Source organism: Prionailurus viverrinus, chromosome C1 (assembly GCF_022837055.1).
Source record: "Prionailurus viverrinus isolate Anna chromosome C1, UM_Priviv_1.0, whole genome shotgun sequence".
Taxonomy (NCBI): Eukaryota; Metazoa; Chordata; class Mammalia; order Carnivora; family Felidae; genus Prionailurus; species Prionailurus viverrinus.
Window position 1 is genome coordinate 189,424,042 of NC_062568.1, and position 23,600 is coordinate 189,447,641.

The 23,600-nt window shown below is 44.6% G+C and overlaps 1 protein-coding gene across 4 annotated transcripts in view; it reads right to left on the bottom strand.

The window, feature by feature from the left end:
• Window positions 1-3,037: 3,037 nt before the first annotated feature.
• AZIN2 (antizyme inhibitor 2) overlaps window positions 3,038-23,600 on the bottom strand; it is a 32,189-nt gene continuing 11,626 nt past the window's right edge. For 3 of the 4 annotated variants that reach the window (XM_047872171.1, XM_047872172.1, XM_047872173.1), the window contains 5 exons: window positions 22,796-22,961; window positions 21,086-21,248; window positions 19,771-19,883; window positions 6,029-6,243; window positions 3,038-3,398 (listed from right to left, as the gene is read on the bottom strand). In XM_047872171.1, the coding sequence (XP_047728127.1) occupies window positions 3,260-3,398; window positions 6,029-6,243; window positions 19,771-19,883; window positions 21,086-21,248; window positions 22,796-22,961 (796 nt within the window). In that variant the 3' untranslated portion in view covers window positions 3,038-3,259. The remainder of the gene's footprint in view (window positions 3,399-6,028; window positions 6,244-19,770; window positions 19,884-21,085; window positions 21,249-22,795; window positions 22,962-23,600) is intronic. The other variant, XM_047872174.1, reaches the window with a different exon arrangement.

Sequence of the window (23,600 nt, forward strand, 5' to 3'; positions counted from 1 at the left end):
GAATAAGGGAGGAAAGGGAGCCAGAGAAGAAGTTGGACAAGGACTTTAAATGTTATTCTTGATGAAATGGGAACCAGGGGTGACTGGATCCAGTGCTGAGTAGAGTGGACAGTGGAGGGGAAGGAGGGGGCCAGTCCCTGGGTGAGAGGTGACAGCTTGTTCCAGGAGTGGCAGTAGCAGATCTGTTAACCTCCCAGAGTAAGTAAGTGAGCTAGTAAGCCCACGGGAGGAGGCACAGATGGATTATGGGGAGGTGTTGAGAGGAGGGTGTCCCTTAGGTGAGGTCCCAGGGCAGGATGGGGTTGGGAGAGGCCACCAGGAAAGTGACCTCTGGGGCAGCCAGCATGGCACGCAGTTTCACTGCCAGTGGCTTGCTTAGGGAGGCACTCAAAGGAGGCAAATGCCTGTGCAGCCCAGGCTCCAGGAGACCCCGGTCAAATTCCCCTGTACAGGCCTGAAAGGCCCTCAACATTCTCCACGTGTTTAATACTTTTCACACACAAAAAAAGATGGAAGTGACAAAAACAACTGAAAAGAAATGACTGTTTATTACCAAGTAAGTCACATCAACTTCTCTGTATAGCTTTCTCAGAAAAGTAAGTTTCACACATTTCTTGCAGCAAATGGAACATGAAACCTTTTGAAAGGCTCCAGTGAGAAATCTGTTCAAACTCCCTGCCAGCTGCTGTCACTTTAAAAGCCACAGACGCATCTCCCCAGTGAACCTGCCTCAGACAAGGTAATGAGTTAGGCCTAGATCTCACTGCAGCCAGCGGTCTTAGCAGGGCATCTGCTGCCTTTGGAAGCAGACACCCGCTTCCAGCAGAAGAACCTATGTTTGCCCTCTCCTTCCCTTTCCTCCAAAAAAGCAGGAGTGGGTCCAGGTCTGCTTGGGCATCAAAACAGAAGTCTCAGAAATGGCCTCATAGACGAAGGCTGAGCCCAGCACGGTAATATGTAAAACCTGGTCGTGGGTGAATAACTAAGGGGCAGTAGAGTGACCCTTTCTGATTGGTCTCTGAATCTCTTGGTGTCCTGTCAGCCTATTTAGTGTCAAAGTATCAAAAAGTAGGCCAAGCCTGGAAAAGATATCTCTGCTTTTGACAAGCACCCAGTTCACTCAGAACACACTGCCTCATTAGATGACCTCAGAGCCACACGCAGGACCCAGGACTGGCTGAGATGCTGAGACAGGATGACGAGATATGATATTATGACTTACAATAATAAATGTATATTTTGTTTTCACCCCCATTCCTGGCACAGAGATCCTAAAAATCTTTGGAATTTCCTAAGCGATGAGAGTGACAAAGGTGTCTTTTGTTATACCCTACCCTCAAACTCTGGGGAGGGGAGGAGGCTGGAGATTGAGTTCAATCACCGGTGGCCAATGATTTCATCAGTCCCATGTAGGTAATGAAGCCTCCATAAAAACCCAAAGGACAGGGTTTGGAGAGCCTCCAGGCTGGTGCGACATGGAGGTGCTGGGAGGGAGGTGCACGCTTTCTCCACACCTTGCCCTGTGCAGCTCTTCCTCTGGCCATTCCTGAGTTACGTCCTTTCACAATAAACCAGGAATATAGGAAGTGTTTCCCTGAGTTCTGTGACCCATCCTAGAAAATTAATTGAACCCAAGGAAGAGAGTCATTGGGACCTCCAATCTACAGCCTGTTGGTCCAAACACAAGGCACAGCCTGGACTTGGTGATTGGTATCTGAAGTGGGGGTGGGGGGGGCAGTGAGGAAGTCTTCTAGGACTGAGCCCTTAACCTATGGGATCTGAAGTGATCTCTAAGCAGATAGTGTCAGAATTGAATTGAACTGTGGGATACCCAGCTGGTGTCAGAGAATTGCTTGGCGGTGTGGGGGAGGAAAAAAACAACAACAACCCACATACCAGGCTTACCCAGAGAGAAGCTCAAGTGAAGGTATAAAAACATTATTAATATGTCTGGAACAGACAAATCCATGGGGATGGAAAGTAGATGAGTGACTGCCAGGGGCTGGGGAAGGGGAAAAAGAGGAGTGAATGCTGATGAGCACAGGGTTCCTTTTTGAGGTAATATACATGTTCTGGGATCGGACAGTAGTGATGGTTGTACAAACTCCGTGAATTATACTAAAAAACATTGAATTCCGTGCTTTGAAAGGGTGGATTTTAAGGCACGTGAATTACATTTTAATGGTTTTTAATTGCAGAAGAAAAATCTTTTGAATCCCCTGTAGCAGCGAGGGGAACTCTAAATCTGAACTCCTTTGCTAAGCAACTCACATACCCCAGGTGCATAGCCTGGGACCCTAGCAGTGTGAAGGAGGCTTTATCCTGATGATAGACTTCCAGTCGAGAAGACATCACTCTCAGGGCCCCTGGCACTGGATGTGGCAGTGCCCCGGGGCCACCCTGTTATGGCAGTTACTGCCTGAGTATGTGACCCCAACCTCCATGTATTTGTATTACTCCTACTGCCTTGCAGACCTGCAAGGAGAGTAAGGGTGCAGGTCTCCTCAAGACCTCTCAGACACCCATCTCTTTGCTCTTTATCTTTGGTATGTATTTCCAGAGCCGTGTCAGATATTCAGTTGCCCTGTGTTGGGCCAGGCCTTAGGTTGGGTATTGGGTTCACATCGAGGCCCCTCACCAGTCAGGAGATGCAGCTCTAGGGCTGAAGGGTGGCAGGCAGCTCTGACCCCTACCTCAACCCTAACAGCTCACTCTTCCTCATGACACCAGGCATCGCGGCCTATGCAGAGGAAGGAGATGAGTCAGAGAAGCTGGGTGCCAGTGGGAGAGACTGCAGCCAGGTCAGGACTGAAGCAGAGGGCATGGGTCATCAGTGTAGGGTGGGCTAGGCCCTGGCCTAGCCCAGGCTGCTTTGTGAATTGAACTGCTAGATTCCACTGAGGTATTAAAAGAAAAAAACCTAAATATTTATTTGCTTCATATTTACAAAGTAGGAAGGAGACCAAGGGAGACCCCCAAGAACACCCCCACACCTGGCTGACCAGGCCCCTTGCGCTGCAGAGGAGTCAGACACAACTGGAAGGGACAGGATTTATGTTGCATACTTGAACTACAGTGAGTGTAAGACTGGTCCTATTTACAGGGCAGAAACACTACAGGTGGGGCATGGGAGGCAGCAGAGTGAGCACCAGAGTCCTGGCCAAAGGGTGCCCCTGCTCGCTGCCTTCCCCAAGTCTCCCAGAGGCATCTCTGCGGCCCCGCTAGAGTTCTCCAGGGGTGGGGGGGGAACGGGGTCCGCTCACATGATGCTCGCCGGCGTGAAGACAGGGCCCACGCACAAGGTGTCTGTGATCTCCCAGCCACAGGACAGAGGCTTGCACATGCCCTCGGTGTCCTCGTCCTGTTCTGCAGGCAGCAGCTGCCCTCGAAGGGCTTCCCTGCAGGCAAGAGAGGGGCACTGGAGGCAGCCAGCATGGGGCCCACAGGCCAGGGGCTCCTGAAGGCCCCTGCACCAGAAGACCCAGCCCCCTCGGTATAGGGTTCCCACATGGGCCCCGGAGCCCAGCCTAGGGCAGGAGTGGGGCAGGTCTGCTGAACTGTCCCCGCACCGCTCTATTCTCCCCTATGGTCCACCTCCACAGTAAGGGGAGAGGAACCCACATTTATTGAGCACTCACACTATATGCCAGACGTTGTGCCAGGCACTTTACTTACAGTGTCTAATTGTATCCTCCTCCAAATCATATAAGTGCAGCATTATTATCCCCATTTTACCGGTAAGGAAGTTGAGACCCAGAGAGAAGTGACCTGCACAAGGTCACATCCTTAGAAGGTGGTAAAACTAGGATTCAACCCAACTCTTTCCATCTAAATCCCACAATCTTTATAGCCCAGGCTTAGGACTTTAAAAAATAAAATCATCTCCTGCCCCCTCTCAAAATCCCTACGAACCTACCTACCCAGGTTGATAAATGGCTCTACCATCTGACCAGCTGCTCAGCCACAAGTTGGGAATCTTGTTCTCACACCCAGTCCATCCCTGCCAAACCCAGCTCCAGAATTCCCTCACAGGCACCCATCTCTCTCCATTCCCAGTGCTGCCACCATCTCTAGCCGGGGCTACACGGCCTCCCTGCTCTGCTCCTGCCACCACACGATTCAGGCCCAGGTTCGTCTTTCCAGGAGGCAAATTCCTGTCCTTGAGTCACCAGCAGCTTCTGTTTGCTCTCAGACGCTGCTCAGCCCAGTCTCCCACCTGCAGGAGGGCCTCCCTCTTTGCTGACGTGTGCAGTTGGTGATCAGGCTGTTCCCTTCTGGCGGAAGGCTCCCCAGGCCAAGCACCCTCTGTCTCCTCATCGCTCGAAACGGATTGGCCCAGTTTCTTAAAAAGTATCAGTGGCTCTCTACTGCCTTCAAGATCAAGTCCAACCTGGACCTGCAAGGCCCTCCTCCATCTAGTCTTCCACACAGGCCACTCCAGTCAGGCACAACTACTTGCAGCTCTGTGAATGGACTGGACTCAAGCCCCCACATCTCTCGGCCCAGACTGCTCCCTTTCAGCTTTCCTGCGCCTGGCTGCCTCCTCCGTACCCATCAGCCCTGACCACCCCTCCCCAGTCTGCCGTCTCTCACTCCCCAGTACCTTTCTGCCCTCTGCGCCAGTGTCCACGTGTGCAGGTCACCATGCTGTCTAAGGTGCTCTTTTCCCCCCAGGGCCCAGCACAGAGCCAGGCTTGAAAGCAGGATGTTTTGCCGGGATTTCTTTGATATGGGTAATTTTTCGGCATGGTCATTTTAATACATCAAAATTTTTTGTTTCTAGTAATGAAGAAACTGACTCCCCACAACCTCCTCTGTTTGCTTAAGGTGGGGCTGGGATGGGATAAGGAGGCCTGTGTGGTAGATTTTTTAAGTTTGTTTCAGGCCTTGTCACAATATCCCTGAGGTCACAATGGCTGCATCATTCCATCCTGTGCCCTTGCGGGGAGGAGGTACAACCAAGGACTGTTGACTGGATGAATGAAATGTGACTTTGATGCTGCGCCCCATCAAGCGGGGGTTGCTACATTGTTGGGGGGAGGGGGTCCCTCAAGCATCTAGTGTGTCCCCCAGGACACAGGCAGCACTCACTCCTGAGGCCCAACATGGAAGTCCCCCCAACGGCTCCTGCCTCCCCAGGCATCTCCCAGCCCTGAAAGGGGGCTCTTCACCACTGACCAAAACTCTCTGTGATAGCACGGATCCCGCAGAGTTGTGTGCAGGTGAGAGGAAATAATCATATGATTCCTGACCTAAGGCCTGACAGGCTCAACAAACGTGACTTCTGTCTGCCTTGTGCCCCCCCTTGCCACCCTGAATCCCAGCACTGGCCCGGTGAGGCAAGCAGGGCTAGTGTGTGCATTTCCTGTGAGGCTCGGCCAGCAGGCAAGTCTTTCCGGGGCCACAGAGCAGCCACCCAACTGGTCTGCTCAGTCCACATCTGCCCTTGTCCTCCCTTATTCCCCCCCGAGTAGCCACCGTGGTCTTTCTAAAATCCAAACCTGACCACGTCACTCCCCTGCTTCAAATCAGTCCATGCTTTGCACCGCTCAAAGCCCTTCACTCGGCTTTCAAGGCCCTTCCCAGATCCAGCCCTGCTCCCTCTCCAGCCACAGCCAGCCTCAGTTTCTGGAAGGCAGCATGCTCACTCCCTGTTCCTTCTGCCTAGAGCCCCCTACTGCCTCCTGCTGGCTAACTCCCATTCATCTACCATCTTCTTTCCTTTGGGGAAGTCGGTCTGGGCATCAGGGAGGGTTCTCAGGTTCCACAGCCCAGCCTCGCCCCCCGGTATTATGAGGAGTGCCTGTCTACCTGTCTGTGTCTCTCACAGGGTGCTGAGCTCCTCAGGGGAGGCTCCATCTCATTCATGGCCATGGCAAGGTGCCAAGTGCAGGCCTCACTTGGAATCAGCAGCCAAGAGCTACTTGTCAAGCTGGATTACATGCAAGCCAGTCTCAATTCTCAGATTTACCCCCTTTCCCTACCTGTTCCCTTCTCCTCCCCGACCCCCTTCTCAGGGCCCCCTTACCAGGCCACCCGGGACATGGCATACGTGACTCGGCATGTCTGGGCCCCCTCAAGGAGGGAACCCATGCCCACAGTGTAGGCGCCCATGTTCTCAAAGACCAGCCAGTCCCCTACGTGTAGTTGCGGCAGCCACAGGCCCTCAGCTATGCAGTCACAGCCATCGACCACAGGGCCCCACAGGCTGCTGCTGTACAGGGGCTGCTCCATGGATGATTTCTGCAGGAGACAGGGATAGTCACATTGAGCGCAGCCTTAGCATTCCTCCCTCAAAAGCTTTCCATGGCTCCCATAACCAGTTCAGTAAAGACTGGATGGGCACGTAAGGCCCTCCAGCTTCTCTGCGCTCATTGCCTTATACATTCTGAAGCCACAATGCCTGGTCTTAAAGCCAGCCTCCAAGACTTACTAGCTGTGTGACCTTGGGCAAGGTACTTAATCCCTCTGTGCCTCAGTTTGCTCATTTGTAAAATGGGAATCATTGGAGTACCTATCTCCTAGGGTTACTGAAAGGGTAAGTGAGCATATGTCAAGCATTCATAACAGTATCTGGCACATGACAAGGGCCCAGTAAGGTAGCGCTATCATTACTGTTATTGTTACCACCTCCTCGCTTTAGTCTTCACTGGCATATCTGCCGCTTTCCGAACCTCTGTAGCTCTTCCCCCTTCCTCAAATCCACCTTGACCTCTGGGCCCAGCCCTGGGGCTCCCTCTTCTATGAAGGCCTCCCAGTTGCTCTCATTTCCATGCCAGGCCCCATCGGAGAAGCCAGAAGTACACAGGTGAGTAGAACCCACCCTCCCTTGGGCTCTCAGACAGGGGAGGAAGATGGGCCTCCAACAGATAATCACAGGGTGGCCTGGCAGAGGTCACAGAGGACCCCATGGGGTAGACAGAAATTCCTCCCATTCAGGAAAACTGAGGCTCTGAGAGATTGAGTGGCTTGCCCAAAGACACAACCACCAATTACATAAAATGTTTTTTCTTAAATGACTGAAAAATCCAGGAAAGAACTCTGTAACACGGACCATTTGCTGACAACCAGTGCAATTTGTCACAGTGTGGGATCCTGCCAGGCAGGTCCTAGGAGGAGAAGTCATGACCGAAAGATGGATGTGAGCAAACCCTGACTGCCTTTTAGTCCCCTTGTCCATCCCTGCTGTGTCATGTTCCAGTCACTCCAGTTGCCCTGGGCTCCCAGGGAAACCCTGTTTCCCTTCCCCTAGCCCCAGCACACCCCATGATGTTCCCTGAGGAACGCCACCAACTCCTAATTTTCCTTCAGATCTCAGCTACAATGGCTTCGTGAAAGTCTTTGCTAAAGCTCCATGCTCCACCCACAAACTTTGCCTTCATGGCCTTTGTCAAAATTTATAATTAGGTATTTGTGAAATGTATCTGCTCAGGCCTGTCTTCCCTGTCAGACTATAAGTTCCATGACTCCAGAGATCATGAATGACCTCCTTGTTCACCGCACCATCTCCTCCATGCCTAGCAATCTGGCATATAGTAGGTGCTTTTATGAATAATATCTTTTAAATGAATGAATGAAGGGGTGCCTCGGTGGCTCAGTTGGTTGGGCGTCCGACTTCAGCTCAGGTCATGATCTCGCGGTCCATGAGTTCGAGCCCCATGTCGGGCTCTGTGCTGACAGCTCAGAGCCTGGTGCCTGTTTTAGATTCTGTGTCTCCCTCTCTCTGACCCTCCCCATTCATGCTCTGTCTCTCTCTGTCTCAAAAATAAATAAACATTAAGAAAGAAAAAAATTAAATAAAATGAATGAATGAATGAATAGCAAATATGAGTGGTGAGAAAGGGAAGGAAGGAAGGAGAGAGAAAGGGAGAGAAAGAAAGGAAGGAAGGGAGGAATAGAAGCCATCCAGAGTCTAGAAGGAGGTAGTAGAGGAGACCAATGAGGAAAAAGAAAAGGTGCTTCAATTCCTTAGCCAGGAGCAGGAATGCATAAAATTGAGAAAGAAAAGCCATAGATTCCATAGGCAGAAAAAATATTCATGTATATGAGAAGTTAGTAAGCCATTAGTCTCATTAATAAAGAAAAACATGCACATATTAAAAGTCAGAAATTCAAACTATCCTATATTCATTAATTGATCCATTCAACAAATACTTATTGAGCACCTACTATGTGCCAGGCTCTGATCTAGGGGCTGGGAAGTTCATATTCTAAAAAAGGGAGACAAATATATCCTTGTTCATATAACTTAATGTTCTTGTTTATGAGCTTTTTGTTAATAAGTAAAATTGATCTCAATTGCTCTGAAGTATTTCCCTTAGCTCCACTTCTTAAAAAACATTAAGCTAATTTCTAAAGCTTTTGGGGGGAAATTCTATATATGAATCTATGAGGATCCTGAGAAAAGAGGTTCCAAAGGTTCTTTCACAATAAAGTAAAAAGAAAAGACACACTTGCATTATAATGAGTTCTCTTCTTATTAGTGGCATAAATAAAAAATCAGTGGGAAAAAAAATTAACTTCACAGGGAATAATGCAAAGCTATCCTTTTGCCATTTAAAGCCATTTTTTAGGGGCACCTGGGTGGCTCAGTCAGGTGAGCGTCCAACTCTTGGCTTCAGCCCAGGTCATGATCTCATGGTTTGTGAGTTCAAGCTCCACGTCAGGCTCTGCACTATCAGTGTCGTCCAAGAGCCTGTTTGGAATTCTCTCTCCCTCTCTGACCCCACCCGACTTGTGCTCTCTCTCTCTCTCTCTCTCTCTCTCTTGCTCTCAAAATAACTTAAAAAAATTTTTAAGCCATTAAAAAAAAAAAAAGAAACAAAAAAATGTGCAAAATAAATATTCCAAAAGCATGTGGCAACACACTTGTTAAGTCCTCTCTCTTTTTATGAGTCTGGAAACTGAGTGGAAATGGACAAGCACCTGTAAAAATATCAGCTGCCCAATATGCTACGAGGCCCCCCTCTGTGAGAGGGCAGAGCATGCCCACCACTACTTGACAGCTCATCTGAGAGGCAGCTGCAATTCCCATTTTACAGATAGGAAAAGTCAGAGAGTGGAAGTGACCTGCTGCAGATTCTGGAGGATGTTAGTAGCAGAACTCCGAGCAGTCCTGGACAAGGGGCCTCCTAGCTGCACCAATGGGCTGCCTTCCTCAAAGAGGCCCAATAAGTAAGTGGATCCACAGAAGAAATAAGATCAAACACTTAAAATGTTTAGTGGCCCTGATGGAGTCCTCACATAATTCCCCAACTTTTAAAGAATGAATCAATAATCCCTATTCTACATAAAGTACACAAAAATATTTTAAAAGGAAAAAAATGGAATGAACAAGAGCAGCACACAAAAAGGGGAAAAAGCAGAACAAAAACATATGGTCACAATTTAACTTATGAACATACAGGAAAATCTGAAATGAAACTGTAACTAACCAAATCTGCCCTCCTAGTCAAAGAATCACCTTCAGTGATTTCCTTCAATATGGAACAATATAGACAGTTTGCCTCTGTATGAAAGGCAGGGACAATATGAGCAAGGCGAACACTGACTTCATCATAATATGGAAAATATAGATCTACAATTGAAATCTAATTTTCCTAGTACATGTCAGTATGGCATTCAATAGCCTATACCGTCTATTCTTGATTAAAACTACAGACAAAACAGGGGCGCCTGGGTGGCGCAGTCGGTTAAGCGTCCGACTTCAGCCAGGTCACGATCTCGCGGTCCGTGAGTTCGAGCCCCGCGTCGGGCTCAGGGCTGATGGCTCAGAGCCTGGAGCCTGTTTCTGATTCTGTGTCTCCCTCTCTCTCTGCCCCTCCCCCGTTCATGCTCTGTCTCTCTCTGTCCCAAAAAAATAAATAAACGTTGAAAAAAAAATTTAAAAAAAAACAAAAACAAACTACAGACAAAACAAAATCAAACCCCACAATGCAGAGAAACTATTTAAAATAAAGAGGCAACTCTAACTTAATGGAAATACATTAGATGGCCTCATTTCAGAACCAGAAGCAACCTTAGTAATTAAGTTCAGCCCTTCATTTTACAGATGAAGAAACCAGAGAAACAGGCTGAGATTAAGGTCAGTTACTTAGCCAGTATATGGTAAAGTCAGGACCCATGTCTTCTGACTCCAAGTCTGAAGCTTTCTGTCACCATTCCTATCTTATAAATCATCTAATAACCATTAGGAAAAAAATATTTTAAAAGGTATAGTATATAGAAAATGAAAAAAAATATCACATTGCAGATACCATGTTTGCTTACCTGGAAGATCCAAAGGGAAGGAGGTAATTTATTAGAGGAAATGAAGGAGTCTCGACATGCAAGCCATTATCTCAGCTCAAAAACACAGGGAAATGTTTCCATTCACAATAGTAATGAAAGCATTACGTTATTAAATTCTTGGATGTACTTGGGCCACAATAACTTATTCAAAGAAAATAATAAAACCTTAATGAGAGAAATAAAATACAAGAGCTCTACACTCTCTTAACTGGAAAAACTTAGTAAAGCAAAAAAGAGAATTCTTCCCAATTTAATAGATTAAGTAGACTACTACTAATTAAAACCCCCAAGATATTTTTCTGAATGTTAGACAATGGCATGATAAAAGAATAAATGTGAGCCTATCAAAGAATACTAATAAGCAATAATGATAGACTCAATTTTGTTAAATATTTAATTCCTACAAAATAATATTTATACCATGTGTAAGATGTAAAGAAAAATAAAATGAGTATCTGTGTATCCACCACCAGCTAAAGAAATATAAAATTTATAATATCTTTGAAACTCCCGCGTGGCCCACCCAGTGACATGCCACTTCCCTAACCCCTCCAGAAGTAACCATTATCCTGAATTTTGTTTTCATTATTCTCTTGATTTGTTTTCCACAAGCATAGTATTTAGTTTTGTACACTTCTGAAATTTATGTAAATGAAATTATAGAGTATATAATCTCTGCAACTTGCTTTTTTTGTTGTTGAAACTTACACTCCCAAGATTCATCCAACTAATTATATATATATGTATATATATATATATATATATATAGCCATAATTCACAATATGCTGCATAGAATCCATTATATGGAATACACGGTAATTTGTTTATCTATTACCCTGCCAACAAACATTAATGTTGTTTCCAATGTTTTATATTATAAAAATTGCTCCTGTGAACATTCTTGTATTTTTCCCCAAATACATATGGGAACTTGCTGGAAGATACGTTATACACACGTCTAACTTTACCTGAGTAATGCCAACTTGTTTCCCAAAGTAGAAATACCAACTCCTACCTGTCAGTGTCTAAGAGATCCAACTACTCTATACCCTCACCAACTTTTGATATTGTCATGCTTTGTTTTTTTCTAATCTAGTCAGTAGAAAATGGTGTCTCCTCATTTGTATTTCCTTGATTACCAAGGAGGTAGAGCACTTTTTCATTTTCTATTTGGATTTCCTCTTCTGGGAAATGCCTGTTAAAGTCTTTTTGCCTTATTTCTGTTGCTTTCTATTTTGTATTGCTTTTCTTATTTTCTTAAGATTCTTACATAAGAATCCTCCAAATATTCTGTCTACTAATCCCTTATCAGTTTATATATGTGTTTCCATATTTTCTTACAGAGTGTGATTGCCTCTTTCCTTTTGCTAACAGATGAACAGAAGCTCTTCATTTTAGTGTAGACAAACATCAGTTTCTTCCTTTTTGGTTTTTAAGAGATTTTTCACTGTTCTTCCTTGTTTCAAGGTCAGACAGATATTCTCCTATATTGATATCTGGGATTTATATTCACATGTGCTGTGAGATAGGGATTCAATTTCATTTTTTGCATGTGGACAATCAGGTGTCCCAGCATCATATATTAAACAATCCCCAGTGATCTTCTTTGCAAGCCCTATCAAAAATCAAGTTTCTAGATATATATGGGTCTTTCCTGTGCTCTCAACTGTGGTTTTTTGCCTAATTTTTTTATGCTGGTGTCCAAACTAAATCATTTTAATTATCATCAGTGTTGGTAATTACATTATATAGTTATCTAGATATTATATATTTCTATTATATACATTATCCATTATATTACCTATTTTTATTATTTTATGGTTACTCTAAACATTTACTTTTTAACAGGCATGCCTAGCTTAAAGTCTAAAGTCTAAAATTAATCAATATCTTCCTCTCAGTTAAAAAGCCTAGAACACCAACTTGGTCACTTTACCTCCCTACTTACATTCTCATGTTGTCCAGTGTTCTATTTGATCTTATTTGTGGCAGAGACTGCTAATTGCCTACCCCAGCAATTCAACCCTCAGTTTTTGCTAGGAACATGACCACCTAGAATAAAGACCATATTTGCTAACTTTCCTTGCAGGTAGTTAGGGCCATGGGACTAACATCTTAGCCCCATAGCTATGGGATAAAAACACAAGTGTTATGTGGCTACTTTTAGGAAGTTTCTTTAAAAGACAACTGGCACATGGGCTTTACTTCTTCTTCTTTCCTGTAAGGGCTGGCACTTCATTTTGTATCTACCAAGATGAAGACAACACCTAGAAATAGGTACAAGTAGAAGCAATATGGTTCCATATGACTCTAAAACCACTATACCAGTTCAGGATTGCCTGCGTCTAGACATCTACATGAGCAAAATAAGCCTCAGTATTTCATTCAAGTCATGTAAGTTGGGATCTACTCACAGCTGAACCTAATCACACCTGAAACCTATTTTTAACCCCACAAATTAACTGTTATTGTTGGGGTGGTGGTGACAGTCAATGATCATTTGGATATACCCAAATATTTAGCTATCTTTGGTCACCATTCCTTCTTGCAACTCAGACCATCCATCTGGAATCATTTTCCTTATGCCTGAAGTATATCCTTTAGAACTTCGGTTCGTGAAGGTATGTCTCTCAGTATTTGCTTTGTCTGAAAATGCCTACATTCCATACTCATTCTTGAAAAGCAATTTTGCTGGATACAAAATTCTAGGTTGATACGTTAAGGCTGCTACTCCAGGATCTCCTCCTTCCATTGTTATGGGAGAAAAATAAGCTGTAAGTCTGTCATTATTCTACAGGTAGTCTTCTATCTGTCTCAATTCTCTCACTAGTTTTAAGATCTTCTCTTTGTCCATAGTATTCAGTTTCACTAATGTTTGGGATTTGTTTGATTTCCTAAATCTGAAGATAGGTCTTACTCTCTCCCAGTCTATTGACTCTCTGCCAGTTATTAACTTTTTATCTCTCAGCCCCCAATCCACCCTTCTTTGCCTTGCTTTGTGGTACTGGAGCTGAATGCTATAGACTTTCCTTATTTGCCAGGTAGCTCTAAGTTAGGCTTTGTCAACAGAGGTTGCTGGCAAGATCGGGAAGAAAAGACTTTTCCTCTTTTAGTATGCTGTTTTTCTTTGTGGCCCCCTATGGCTCAGCATATGAGGGTCTGGTAGTTCTTACCTCAGTGGCCTTCACAGTTCAACCTTGGCCCACACCCTCCAGCAAGTTTCCTCTCCACTCAGCAGCAGGCTGCCCCTATGAGTCAGTTGTGGTGGGCACCCTCTGACAAGTTTCTTTGTCACTGGCAGGCTGCATGTCTCTGTGACAGTCACAGCCTTTCTTCAAAGGTTTCAACCTCAGCCTTGGAAGGGGGAGCACTCCTCTGAGTTGCTTCCTTCTTCACTCTCTCTTACCAGTGGTAGTAACTGCTTTTGACCCTTTTAGTAATTAACCATATTTAAAGGTGACAATTCTTTATATTAAAATTTCCCTGTTCAAATTACTGGTGTGGTTTCTGTGTCCTCATGCAATCTCTTCCTGAAACTATGATTATAGTTCAGACATTATGCCTTCTCACTCTATCTGCCACTTCCTGTGCCTTTCTTATTTTCTGTCTCCATGTCTTTGTGCTACATTGGCATAATTTCTTTAGCTCTGTCTTCCCATTCTCTAATCCTCTCTTCAACTGTCTCTAATAGCTTTGCTTACTCTGTGCACTATTGCAATTATCATACTTTTCATTTTTAGAAGTTCTATTTAATCCTTTTAAAATCTGTTAGATAATATTTTTATATTTGCTTATTTGGTGTAATTTTCAGTTTCTTATTTCTTTAAACATTGTAAATATTTTGTTTTATCTTTAACATATGATGATTCTAATACATGAAATAATTGCAGGACTGATTCTGCTGTCTGTGACTTCTGCTGGCTTTCCTTCAGGGTGACCTATTTCTTTGTGTTTTGTGATTTTTTAATGTGAGCTCATGTACCTTGGCACTTGTGAGAATTCTTAGAAGCCTAGGCTGAATATTTCTACTGCAGAGAGAAGTTGTGTTTGCTTCTGCAAGATAAAATAAATTCTAGCCTTGAGGTTTATCAGACAACACATCAGACAATATGAATTTGGGCAACAAAGCCAGGAAAAGGCTGGCTTATGGCTGTAAATTCTTAATTTTGTGCCCTCTTCCAACCACTACCAAGGTCAAAAAGACATGTTTTGTTGTTGTTGTTGTTGTTGTTGTTGTTGTTGTTTTTGCTGGCCTCCTCTGTGGGACACGTGTTTTCTGGTTTACCCTTACACTGATGATGATGTACTTTTGGGGGGTCCACAGCTTTATGTGAGGGATCCTATCAGATTCCCCATCCTGACTGAGTCCCTAGGAACCCATGCAGCTATCAAAACTGAAGATCAATGCTACAAGGATTCAGCATACACTCCCAGAGAGAAACCAGTTTCAGAGTTAGGTTTTCTCTCTAGGTTAATTAATTCATTTGACTCATATTTGAATAGTCACTATTTTATGTGCTTGGGAGACACTGGCAAACAAAATAGACAAAGTCCTTGTCCTATGGGGTTTACAGTCTAGCAGGAGGGAGGCAAACAAAATAAAGAAGTAAATTATATAGTATATTGGGAGATAATAAATGATATGAAATAAAAGAAAGAACAGAGTGGGGGGGGCAGGTTGCAGTTTTATATAAAGCGTAAGGTCTCACTGAGAAGATGACCTTTGGGCAAAGATGGAAAGGAGGTAAAAGAGTGAGCCCATGTGGTACTTAGAAGAAAGGCGATCTGGGCAGAAGAGCAGGTGCAAAGGTGCTAAGGCAGGAATGTGCCTGGGGGAGTTTGAGGAACTGCAAGGAGGCTGCGGTCACTGCAATGGGATGAGCAAAACCAGAGAGTGGTGAGGGAGGGGATCAGAGAAGAGACAGGGCAGGTCACAGAGGGCCTTAGAAGCCCCTGGAGGACTTTGGCTTTAATCTGAAGCGGGATGGGAACCAGAGTAGGGTTTTAGGCAGTTTTAATAAAACTAGACATGATTTGACTTACATTTTTAAAGGATCTCTCTGGTTAGTGGGTGGAAACTAGACTGGCTTTCACTCTAAGTGGAGATGCCTGCTTTCATTTAATTTTGACCTCTGAAGGATCCCCTGCTTTCTTGTAAGTCAGGATACCGTTTTCTTTGTTGTCAGTGGGGCGGCTGTTGAGAGTATCTAGACTACCACGTTGCTGGAAATAGAAGGCACCCTACTGGTTTTCTAAACACAGTACAAAGCTATTGTCAAAACACTACGGAATAGGCTGAACAAGGAAAAAAATTATCAAAAGGTCAGGATAAAGACAAGACATAGTCGAAAAAAAAAAAATAAAACTAGTGTATAGTATGGCAAAGAGTAATTTAAAAAAAGCATTAGGAATCATTACTTAAGGATTTTTAAGATAAAAACTAACCAGATCCACACTTGACAAATGCTATTGCAATACACTCAAGACAGAGTCCTGCTTTTTTAACCATAAAACACTAGAATAAAATACAATGGCAAGTAAGAAAGCCCAATCTTGTCAACAGAGAGAGGGTCTTCAGGTAGAGTGGAGTGACTGAAGCTTGTACCCTGAATTTTGGTTCCCAAGATTCTTATAAAACTTCTGTGGTACTTACCTCATCTGGGCCCCTCTCTACACCCAACTATAGCTTGCATTTATAAAGTGCCAATTCACATTTATTAAGTCGTATCTTTAACCCTAAATATATGTCATTTTAGACCACTCAATGAATGCTTAAAATGTTTATACATTAGAAGTCCACCTGGGGCACCTGGGTGGCTCAATAATTTAAGGTCCGACCCTTGATTTTGGCTCAGGTCATGATTGCACAGTTTGTGAGACCCAGCCCCAAACTGGGCTCTGTGCTGACAGCTGGAGCCTGCCTGGGATTCTCTCTCTCCCTCTCTCTCTACCCCTACCCCGTTCTCTCTCTCTCTCTCTCTCCCTCTCTCAAAATAAATAAATTAAAAAAAAAATAAAAATAGAACTATGGTGAGATCCAGCAATCCTACTTCTGGGTATTTATCCAAAAGAATTTAAATCAGGGTCTTTAAGAGGTATTAGCTCTCATGTTTACTGCAGCAGTATTAACAACTGCCAAGACCTAAATGTCCGCTGACAGACGAATAAATTAAAAAATGCTGTATATACATATATCCAATGGAATATTATCGGCCTCATAAAAGAAGGAAATCCTGCAATATACAACAACGTGAATGAACGTTAAGGATGTTATGTCAACTGAAATAGTCACAGAAGTTCAGATACTGCACGACTGCATTTATATGAGGTATCTAATAGTCAAACTCATGGAAACAAAGAATAGAAACATGGTTGCCAGGGGTGATGGGAGGGGAAATGGGAAGTTGGTAGTCAATGGACATAAAATTTCAGCTCTGTAAAATGGACAAATTCTAGAGACCTGCTGTGCCTATAGATAATAGGACTGTATTATACACTTAAACGTCTGTTACAAGATGTTTATGTTAAGTGTTCTTACTACAATAGAAAAAAAAACTATATTAAAAAAAGAAAAACCTATATGAAAAAATGGTAACACATGAGTCAACACATGGGTACTTTGCATGAGAAGAGACAAAGGAATGAGGTGGCAAAATGGTAAGAATGCTTATTACACTAAAAAGAAAGTAATACACTTTGTATTATACTACAGAGACAAGTTCTCCCATGAAACATTTTTACCCCAAAACTGATTGGGAATCTAATGAAACCATTCAATCTAACGACCTAGTATCAAAGAAACACAAGGCACGGTATAACGTATTCAATAGCAGTGAAGGGATCCAGAGAATTCACCAATCAGGAAAATCCAGAATGCAGGAAATTTTAGGACCAGTTTTAGTCAGTTTCATCAACAAATAAAGAATTAAAAAAAAATGTTGGCGAGACTAATAGGATAGTAGAGAGACAATTCAACCAAATATAGTATGTGAACCTTTTTTGGCTGCTGATTTCAGCAAATCAACTAGAAAACCCATCTATGAGGCAAGATGATAGGGGATACTATGGAATTGTTCATTTCTAATTTGATAATGACATTATGATTTTTCTAAAGTCTTTTCCTTTAAAAATTAAAAAAAATTTTTAATGTTTATTTATTTTTGAAAGGAAGAGACAGAGACAGAGTGCAAGCAGGAGAGGGGCAGAGAGAGAGGGAGGCACAGAATCCGAAGCAGGCTCCAGGCTCCCAGCTACCAGCACAGAGCCCGACACAGGGCTTGAACCCACAAATTGCGAGATAATGACCTGAGCCGAAGTTGGACACTTCACTGACGAGCCACCCAGGGTGCCCCAAAAGTCTTTTCCTTTTAAAGATATATACTAAAATATTTTTTAAAAAATTCCAATAATACTTGTTCTGTAGTTTTCTGTACTTTTCTCATGACACTGTTGTAGCCTAGGTACTAATCACACATACACACCCCTACCCAGCAGAATTGTATTTCCGAAGCATAGACCTTTTTTTCTCACCTACTATTCTGTGCAGGCCTCAGCATAGTGCTTTGCATACTGAGAGTACTCAAATATTTATTAAATTCTTAATTTTTTTCATGTCTTTTATTTTGAGAGAAAGAGAAAGTGTGTGTGTGTGTGTGTGTGTGCGCGCGCGCGCGCGCGCGCGCGCGCCTGCAAGTTGGGGAGGAGCAGAGGGGGCGGGGAGGAGAGAGAATCCCAAGCAGGCTCCACACCATCAGCACAGAATCTGTTGTGGGGTTCGAACCTACGAACCATGACCTAATGCTGATCATGACCATGATCATGACCTGAGCTGAAATCAAGAGTAAGATGCTTAACAGACTAAGCCACCCAGGCACCCCTTATTTAATTTTTAAAAACAAAGAAAGCAACCAAACAAAAAAGGGCCAAGTAGGCTCCAGTGATGAGAAGTATACTTTGAACCAAGATTTATGTTTAATATAACTTTCTGTACATGAGGTCCAAACACAAAGTCCTGGGGAACAAAGAGCAGGGATGCAAAGCTGCCATCCTGACTAGTGAAGGGGATCTTCCTTGGGGAAGAAGGTACAGAAACCCCCAGCCAGCCTGGGTCCCTCTGACACACTCCAACACAATTGTAGCTAACTTATTATGTGTGCTGTCATCTGTCTCCACCACCAGACTGGGGCCCGACCCCGCATCTGGTCACATGGCTGGACCTGGTAAGTGGTTGACAGCCCAAAGGAAGAAACTTCAACATCATCCAGAGGAGAAACAGGACAGACCACAAAGAGGGTCAGTAACATCGTGGGGCCTGAGACAGCAACACCAACTGGAGATTAATCAAAACAGAGACTCTGGATGGGGGGTGTGGTAGTGGGCTGGGCCCACTCGTTCATCTGAGGAGCTGAAGGGAATGGGGAGTGGATCAGGGACTGCATGGACCAGAAAGAGGTGCACTGGAAGGCGGAGGGGATCTAAGGGAGACAGGAACTGAGAAGCAGCTGCCACCCTCCTGTATGACGCGGGGCATGGCTGCCCGAGGCCAGCCTGGTTCTTTCTCAGTGCAGAAGGATGTGGGAAACCACAAGAATGCAGGCAGGGCTAGTGCATCACAGTGGAAAAGTGAATTCCTAAGCACATCAGGGAGGCTTACTCAGACTAGCCAGAGGAAACCACATTTAACAACCCAGCTACAGAATGAGGATGCAATCAAGTTGTGGCCTGGGCACCTGGAGGTAGGAGGGCTCCTTCTGCCTGTGATAGACGAGGGGCAGGAAGAGCTACAAAGAGGAGCTGACATCTGAGTGGGTCTTGAAAAACTAGGCAGGATGGAAAGAGAGAGCAAAACAAAAACACACTGAGCACTCATGATGGTCTAGGTGCTGGTTAGGCACTTGAGTTCCCTTCCAGGAAAGGGGCTACATAGACAAAAATACAACGGTGTGCCTGATTGTCTTCCCCCTCTTTGTCCATTCCTATTCCCTTGTTAACCTAGAAAAACCCATTAAAGACGAACTGTTTCTTTTTACTTCTAGAAATTCACTCCAGGGCTTGATCAGAGATGGATGTCAAGATATACTTGCAGTGCTCAAAAACAGGAAACCAAACCACTAGGGTTAGATTAGTTAAAATAATACGTAGTCTTCAAAAAGCATGTTGTCAATGATTAGCTAATGGTATGGAAAGAGCTATACCCCATATTGAGTGGGAAAAAAAGCAGTTACAAAACAATACAATCCAACTTTATTTTTTTAAATATAATACATTTTTTAAAGACTGAAAAATCTAATGTTCAAAGCGTCTATCTCTACATGGTAGGATTATGGATGATAATCTTCTTCATCCCACTATCTTCTATAATGAATGTTTTACTTTTTAAAAATTAAATAAAAACACCCCCAAAATGTTATTTAAACACACACACACACACACACACACACACACACAACTGAAAACAGGCCCACGTGGGGTAGGCTCACCTTCTGTAGGATGGGGGTAGGGCAGGTGTTGTCAAACAAGACTGAGTTGAAGATTCCATACACGCCCTCACCGAGGTGGTACACGATGGTCTTGGGGGTGGAACCGCTTTCCTCTGTGGGGAGGGGAGGGGTCAGGGGAAGTACAAGCAGCAGTGTGAGGGGGGCTGGGGCTGAGGAACTGGCACAATGGTAGGCTCAGCAATGATGATAGGTAACTGAAGCAAAAAGGTTGCCCCTTCCTCAACTATGGGGTGGGTCCTGCCTCCTCCTATGACATGAGGTTCATGTTGTGCACACTCACCCTTGCAGCTGAGCAACCCTGCCCAGGACATACTTCCTAACTGCATCTGAGCCCCTGGATGCCCAGCAAAAGCAAAAGAGCAGCCCAGCCAAACTCAATACCCCAAGATGTTAAGCCACTTGCTCAGAGACACATGATGGGGCAAGTGCATGAGCTGAAATGAGAAACCAGGTCTCCTGGCTGGATTAGATACGGCAATCACCCAGATTTATAAAGGAAGCCAGAAGAATGTCGTCTCTACACACATACACACACAGGTACACGCACACACAGAAGACCTTCTACCTGGAGCCCACCACCCTGCCAAATGGTTTCTCAAGGGAAGACACACAGACCTCAGCTCTCTTGCCTGGGGTCCTAGAGCAGAAGACAAAGCCCCAAGATCAGAGTCCCTGACCCCACTCAGTCAAGAGGCTGATGGGAGAATTGATCTATCTGAAAAGGCAAAGATGAGTGCTGATGTTGCAGTGTGGGCAGAGAACCATGAGTCAGTCCAGCCTGCACTTGAATCCAGGCACTGCCCCTTACCAGCTGTGTGACTTTGGGCTAGTGACTCAACCTCTCTATGCCTATGTTCTGTCATCTATAACTAGACTTAGAAAAATATAAGTTGTTATTAATTATTTTCATTATGTTATGAGAATCAGTAGGATGAGTAAGAGTCTGTACTTTGGAGAGGAGACAGACATGAGGTCAAATGCAGGCTTTACTTTTTCCTATTAAGCAATTCACTTGTATTCTCTTTGGCTCTCAATTTTCTCATCTGTACAATGGGTTAGTAAAGTATCTATTCTCCCTGAGGTTGTTTTGATTTCAATCTTCACAAGATATAAACATGCATAGGAAGAAAAAATAATAAGTATCTTGGAGGTAAGAAAGGACTTGGTTGTAAGTTTCCCTAAAGCAAGGATCCATCCTTCAAATTCCCCATTCCCTAAAACCAGACCTTGCTCGGCCAGCCACTGTCCCTAGCTTGAGGAAAAAATGGGGCTGTGCCGCCCACCTGGCACCTACCCTCCCTGCCAGGCTGGTCCAAAAGAACCTCCTTCTTGGCGATGATGCTGACTGCCAAGGTGAAGGCCGAAGTCACATAGTAGCGCCCCAGCTCCGCAAGGATGTCCACACCACATCCCTCTGGGAAGTACAGGTCCAAGGCTGAGTTGATCACAGAACAAATCTGGTGGTAGGGGGATGGGAGACAATTACATATTTGAAATGTGGGGTTTACATACTAAGGACTTGCTATAGCTCCAAGTGTATTTCTTTTTTTTTTTTTAACAACTTTTTCTCTTTTTTTAAAGTTTATTTATTTTGAGAGATAGAGAACCAGCAGAGGAGGGGCAGAGAGAGACAGAGTGAAAATCCCAAGCAGGCTCCATGCTGTCAGTGCAGAGACCAACACAGGGCTCAATCCCACAAACCGTAAGATCATGACCTGAGACAAAATCAAGAGTCAGACACTTAACTGACTGAACCATCCAGGCACCCTTCCAAGTCTATTTCTTGAAAGCTTCTTTGATTTCAGAAAGAAGGACTTGGCAGCTGCTAAGTTCCCAGCTGGGGACTGCAGACAATTGGCCAAGAAGGTAGGAGGCAAAGAGAGCTGGGTCAAGACTCTTATACTCATGTAAGTCAACTTCCTCAACGCCTACATTATGGGAGGAGGTATTCTCAGATTCCAGAAGCCCTGATATGGAACTTTCTTTTATAAATGACCAATCTGTTAAAAGACACGTTTTTTTTTTTTTTTCCCACAGAAAATAAAGAGAAGAAAAAAGATCAAAACCACCCTTAATTCTATCACGCAGATTGTTAATCATTGTTAACTTTTTGGAGTAGTCCCTTTCTTTTTTTTCTCTTTCATACAAATGCCATTTTTATTATAAACATAATAGGGATATATATATTTCATAACCTTTTACTCAACAGATTCTGTGAATGACCTCAGTGGGTAAGTCATACAAATGTTTCATAATTTAACCAATTCCCCAGTGTTAGATGGACCAGGAAAGTCCACTGGACTTTTGTAATGAACACCGCAACAATGCTCATCTTTGAAGCTCTTTGTGTCCATCAGGGGTTATTTTCTTAGGGTAAGTCCCTGGATGTGGATATTCCAGGACCAGGCTCTTACTACGGAGAACGACCCCTAGTGGTTAGAGTGGGGATTGCGGTGACACATTTTTCTTGATTTCATCTTGAGAGGAGTACACAGAAGGTGGGCTTTTCCTTTTCCCGCCCTCCCCTTTGATTTCTCATCAGCTCACCCAAGGGAGAACAGAGCGTACCAGGCCCTCAAAGAGTTTTAGGACTTAGCAAATAACACTGGTTAAGCTTCAAATTTGTGCATGGGCTAGAGACAGGCAGAGCTGGGACTCAGAAAGTGACATAACCTCCAAGAACCTCAGTTTGCTCAGCTGTAACACAGGGCTAATAATAAGATAGTTCAGGGGCTCCTAGGTGGCTCAGTAGGTTAAGCATCAGACTTTGCACTGACAGCGAAGAACCTGCTTAGGATTCTCTGTCTCCCTCTCTCTCTGACCCTTCCCCACTCACGTGCTTGCTCTTTCTCTCTCTCTCTCTCAATAAATAAACATTTAAAAAAAGATAATCCAGGTAAAGCACCAAGCACAGTATGCAGCACATAGGACCCACTCACAGTGCCCAGTACACACCCCCCACCCCCCACAGAGCCCAGTACCACACTTCTGACCCCAGGATTACCTCTTCGAATCTCACTTTGGCCCCCTCCAATCCAGGGAAGCCACCACCAAGGTCCAGGATGTGCATCCTGTGGCCCAGCTCAGTGCCCATTTCAAACACAAGCCGGGCGTCTGCGATGGACTGAGTGTAGGCCTGAAGGTCAGGACAGCCAGTGCCAACGTGAAAACTGAGGAGGGAGGAAGAGACTTGGCTTACGTGCAGGGCCCCAGGTGCCACCAGCTCAGCCCCAGCCAGGAGCAACCTTGGACAGGCACATTGGACACTGTGCCCATTCTACAGATGTAGTGACTGAGGGTCTCAAAGGTTAAATGCATTGCCAAGGGTCTTGTGGCAAGTAAGGAGTGGACAAGAGACCAGATCTAAGGTCCGCTGGTATTTGGTGTCCCTCCCATCCCTTTGTGCTGCCACTGGGGCTGAGCCTTCTGGGATGAGGACCAGGGCCTTACCGTCAGCCAGGTCTGTATGTACCTGTCAGTGGTGTAGCCTGCCTGTGCTTTAGTTTCCCCATCTATAAAGTGGGGATAAGATCCCACAGGGCTGTGGGATAATGTACCTGAAGCATTTAGCACAGTGCCTGGCATATCCTAAGCACAGGATCAATGAAAACTATACTGTTAGGCCTTTATTATGACTTCTTCCATATCCCTGCAAGAAAAGAGGCACAGCAAAGATGTGGCTGCATAACCTTTGGCCTACAGGCTGGTCTAACTCCTGCAAAGACAGGTCTCTCCGGGAACCTCCAAGGACAAGACCTTGTGGGGACCATGGGGTTGAGTCAGCGGGACACTCCAAACCTTCTTTCCAA